Source organism: Ctenocephalides felis, unplaced genomic scaffold, assembly GCF_003426905.1.
Source record: "Ctenocephalides felis isolate EL2017-DRISC unplaced genomic scaffold, ASM342690v1 CF-g0.4_SCAFFOLD_02399, whole genome shotgun sequence".
In the NCBI taxonomy this organism is placed as follows: Eukaryota; Metazoa; Arthropoda; class Insecta; order Siphonaptera; family Pulicidae; genus Ctenocephalides; species Ctenocephalides felis.
Genome location: NW_020538553.1, coordinates 4,523 through 8,398, shown reverse-complemented (window position 1 = coordinate 8,398; position 3,876 = coordinate 4,523). Strand labels below are relative to the sequence as shown.

Sequence of the window (3,876 nt, the reverse complement as noted above, 5' to 3'; positions counted from 1 at the left end):
TAAAAAATCAAAAACTGTTCGAAAGATATTAGTTGGGAATGATACTGATTAATTTTAGGTGAAAATCTACCGAGCCGTTTTCTTGTAATTAACTGTTGAAAAAAAGTGTTAAATTTTCGTCGACATTTAAGCTCATCCTACCGAACCGATTTTAAAAAATCAAAAACTGTTCGAAAGATATTAGTTGGGAATGATACTGATTATTTTAGGCGAAAATCTACCGAGCCGTTTTCTTGTAATTAACTGTTGAAAAAAAGTGTTAAATTTTCGTCGACATTTAAGCTCATCCTACCGAACCGATTTTAAAAAATCAAAAACTGTTCGAAAGATATTAGTTGGGAATGATACTGATTAATTTTAGGCGAAAATCTACCGAGCCGTTTTCTTGTAATTAACTCTTGAAAAAAAGTGTTAAATTTTCGTCGACATTTAAGCTCATCCTACCGAACCGATTTTAACAAATCAAAAACTGTTCGAAAGATATTAGTTGGGAATGATACTGATTAATTTTAGGTGAAAATCTACCGAGCCGTTTTCTTGTAATTAACTGTTGAAAAAAAATTTAAGCCGATTTTCATGGCACTTTTTTTGGCGATATACATCATGGTCTTATAGAACTTACTGTAATATTATGGCCTTACGACAAGTAGTTTAATTTTACAAATTCGTCAAAGTTTGCTAAAATTATTATCGTTTTTTTCAAAGTAGGATTGGTAAAGAATATTATTTACACTTTTTTTTTATTAAGTCGATTATTTACACATATCGGGAAGTTCATGTAACTTGCCTCAAGGCTAAATACCAAACCAACTAGTTTTATATATATATAATAATATTTATAAAAACAATTTGTTATAAACAACGTGTGTGTCTGTGTTTGGTGCTGTTAAGGATTTTCCATTTGGTGAAAATCACAGAAAAACTCCACCGTCTCGGTGTGGCGTGTTGGGGTGGATTACATATTATTTTTTGTTTCCGTAATTTTAATTTAACTACATAAATATGAATGTCAATCTTTTGTGCCCCGAAGCCCCATTTGGCGAACGGGTGGATTGCAATTTTGCTGAAGTTGACGAGAATTTGACAAAAGACGCCAGAGTCATGGTTAACATGCTGATGTTGGAAGGCAGCACCATCCCCCGCATGAATTACTTTGCCAATTTCCAGGGGGATCTGCTGCCTTTCATGAGGAAAGTTGTCACCACATGGATGTTGGAGGTGTGTGAAGAGCAACACTGCGAAGAACAAGTGTTTCCTCTAGCTGTTAATTTCATGGATCGTTTTTTGTGCGTATGCGAGATTCCTCGTCAACAACTTCAACTTGTGGGTGCAACAGCTTTACTGGTTTCCACCAAGATTCGTCAATGCCACAATTTGACCATCCATCTGCTTTGCGCTTATACTGATCATAGTGTCGCCCCTGAAGAAATTAGGACCATGGAAATGTTAATTCTAACCAAGCTGAACTGGAACTCGAATACGATTACTGGCTTCGACTTTGTTGATCACCTAATCGAGCGAATGCCATGGGGACATGAAAGCCGCCTTACCAAACGTCATGCTCACACCTTGGTGTCTGTCTGCTGTACTGAACCTGAATTTATGCAGACCGCTCCTTTGCTCCTTGCCACCGCTTGCGTTTGCGCCGCCGTTCGAGGCCTGAACCTTCCATCATCGCAATGCGCCCTTGCGGATCTTTGCGCCGTTTCTCGTGCCGACATAACTCTCGCCGAATTAATGGTTTGTCACATCGAGCGAGTTATTGCCAACGAAACTGCGTCATTGCAAACGCCTTCGGGAACTCCACCAGCGTCTAATCCAAACTCTCCATATCAGAGCCCCGAAGCCTCAGTATCTCTAAATATTATATAATGAAAATCATAGTTGATTATCCTTTAATACACTTACGCTTACCTAGATTTGATTACCTAGTACTTGTAAATGAATTTGATTGCTGAAATGTTATATAAAAGAGAAGGTTTCAAACAATAATTAATTACCTACTTGTAAAATACATTCATTTAAAGATAATCTTTTCAAAAAAAAGCTGTTACCTGACAAAGTTTTGATAAAATAATAAATAATTCTTCACTGACAGGGGGAGAAAAGGTCAAAGGGCAGCATTTTTATATATTTAAAAAAGCCTGCTTATGTGAGAAATCACATTTTTAAACTGAAGGAAAAACTACCCGCCAAAGTAAAAATATATAAAGAAAAGAATATTAAATAAATTTGGGTCATCAATTATGTAAAAGGCATGTGAATAAAACAGGACCTTTCAAGGTAAATTCTCTTTATTTTAAATATCTGTAAGGACACATGGTAGATGAGAAATACCATACATTGTTTGAAAAAAAAAAATAAAAAAGAAATATCACTAGATTTAAAGTAATCTTTTAATTATTTATACAATGCATCAACTGGCGAGGATTTTCAGAGTGATTTAATTGGTACTGATGATGTCACTGCATGATGAGTTTCCTAAAAAAGGTACGAGTTCGTATTCTTGAATAAAACAAAATTTTAGTAAAACAAAAAAATATGGTAAGTGTTTTAAACCGAAAGAACATACTTATGTATTTGAAGAACGTAAAAGAATGTGAAAAGAGATTAATTAAAATATCTTTGTCTTGGCTTTTTTTTTACTCTAGGCTGTATGAGGTAAAAATTTTTAATAAATATATATTTATATTATTATTAGGAATTACAAGTAGAGTGTGTAAAACTAAACAAAACTAGCTGTAAGTGGAATTCTGTCTTAAGGCTATTAAGGCATCGTGCCTTAAGGCAAATTGCTGGAACTTCCCGTGCCAAAAATTATTATTTTTTTAAAAACGATTAACATTTTTGAAAAAATTATACTTCGAAAAAATAAGATTTTTTAGAAATTTTAAATTGGACGAAAAATTACTTTTTTTTGAAAAAAAAAATTTTTTTTTAAAAAAAATGTTTAAACAATTTTTTTTTATAAAAATTTTTTTTTGGAAAAAATGTTATCTTCATTTTGACATATTTTGGAAGATCTGAACTTTATTTCAAAGCAATCGTACTGCTTTAACTGCATAAAGACAAAATATAAAGCGCGTAAGCGCCGCGTCGCTGTCTAACGGAAAAACATTGGTACGGAACCCATAGGAATGTAAAAAAAACTTATACTTATTGTTAAAATCTCAATAAAATATCTGATAATTTGATATGCATATGTCTAATGTCTAATGATTATTGTTGACCGCCAAATGTTATTTTTTTTTAGTTTTTTTTACTAGGTCTCCGAAACCGCTAGACCTATCTTCATGAAAATTTGATCAAATCTTCATCTTGTTAATACAAGTAAAATGTTTTTTGAACTATACAAATCGGACGCTCCGTTCTCTTAAAAACTGAGTTACCGTTTTTGGCCCTTTTTGCCCCATATCTTCGGAACGGCTAGACCTGCCTTTGACAAAAACTAATCAGCACGTCTCCTTATCAATACGAATCGAATGTTTTTTTAATTATTCAAATTGCTTCATCCGTGTTCCCAAAATCGTCGACGAAAATTTGTATCCGAACACACACACATGCACGCACACACACACACACACACACACACATACATCAATTTTCTCCAAGGTATGCCAACATATTCAGAAACGTCTGAAACGTGAAGATATATAAAAATTTTCATTTTCGATTTTTTGCGATTACTTACCCTATGGAAAGTTAATTATAAATAAATCAATTTAATATCTCCAGAACATTAACAATTGTCATTTCATTTCGAATCAAATTCCAAAAAAAAAATAGTTGCCAAATTTACACAAAATTGAAAAAGTGCTCCCGCATAGTCACAGTCTAAACGCATTTGCAAATAATTGTGTGCGACATTTTCACTTA

General features: G+C 33.3%; 1 protein-coding gene across 1 annotated transcript; it reads left to right on the top strand.

Moving 5' to 3' along the window:
• The first annotated feature begins 1,002 nt into the window (after positions 1-1,002).
• On the top strand, positions 1,003-1,872 carry LOC113380828 (G1/S-specific cyclin-D1-like). The gene has a single exon (XM_026619902.1). The coding sequence runs from the start codon at positions 1,003-1,005 to the stop codon at positions 1,870-1,872; it is 870 nt and encodes a 289-aa protein (XP_026475687.1).
• Positions 1,873-3,876: the final 2,004 nt, after the last annotated feature.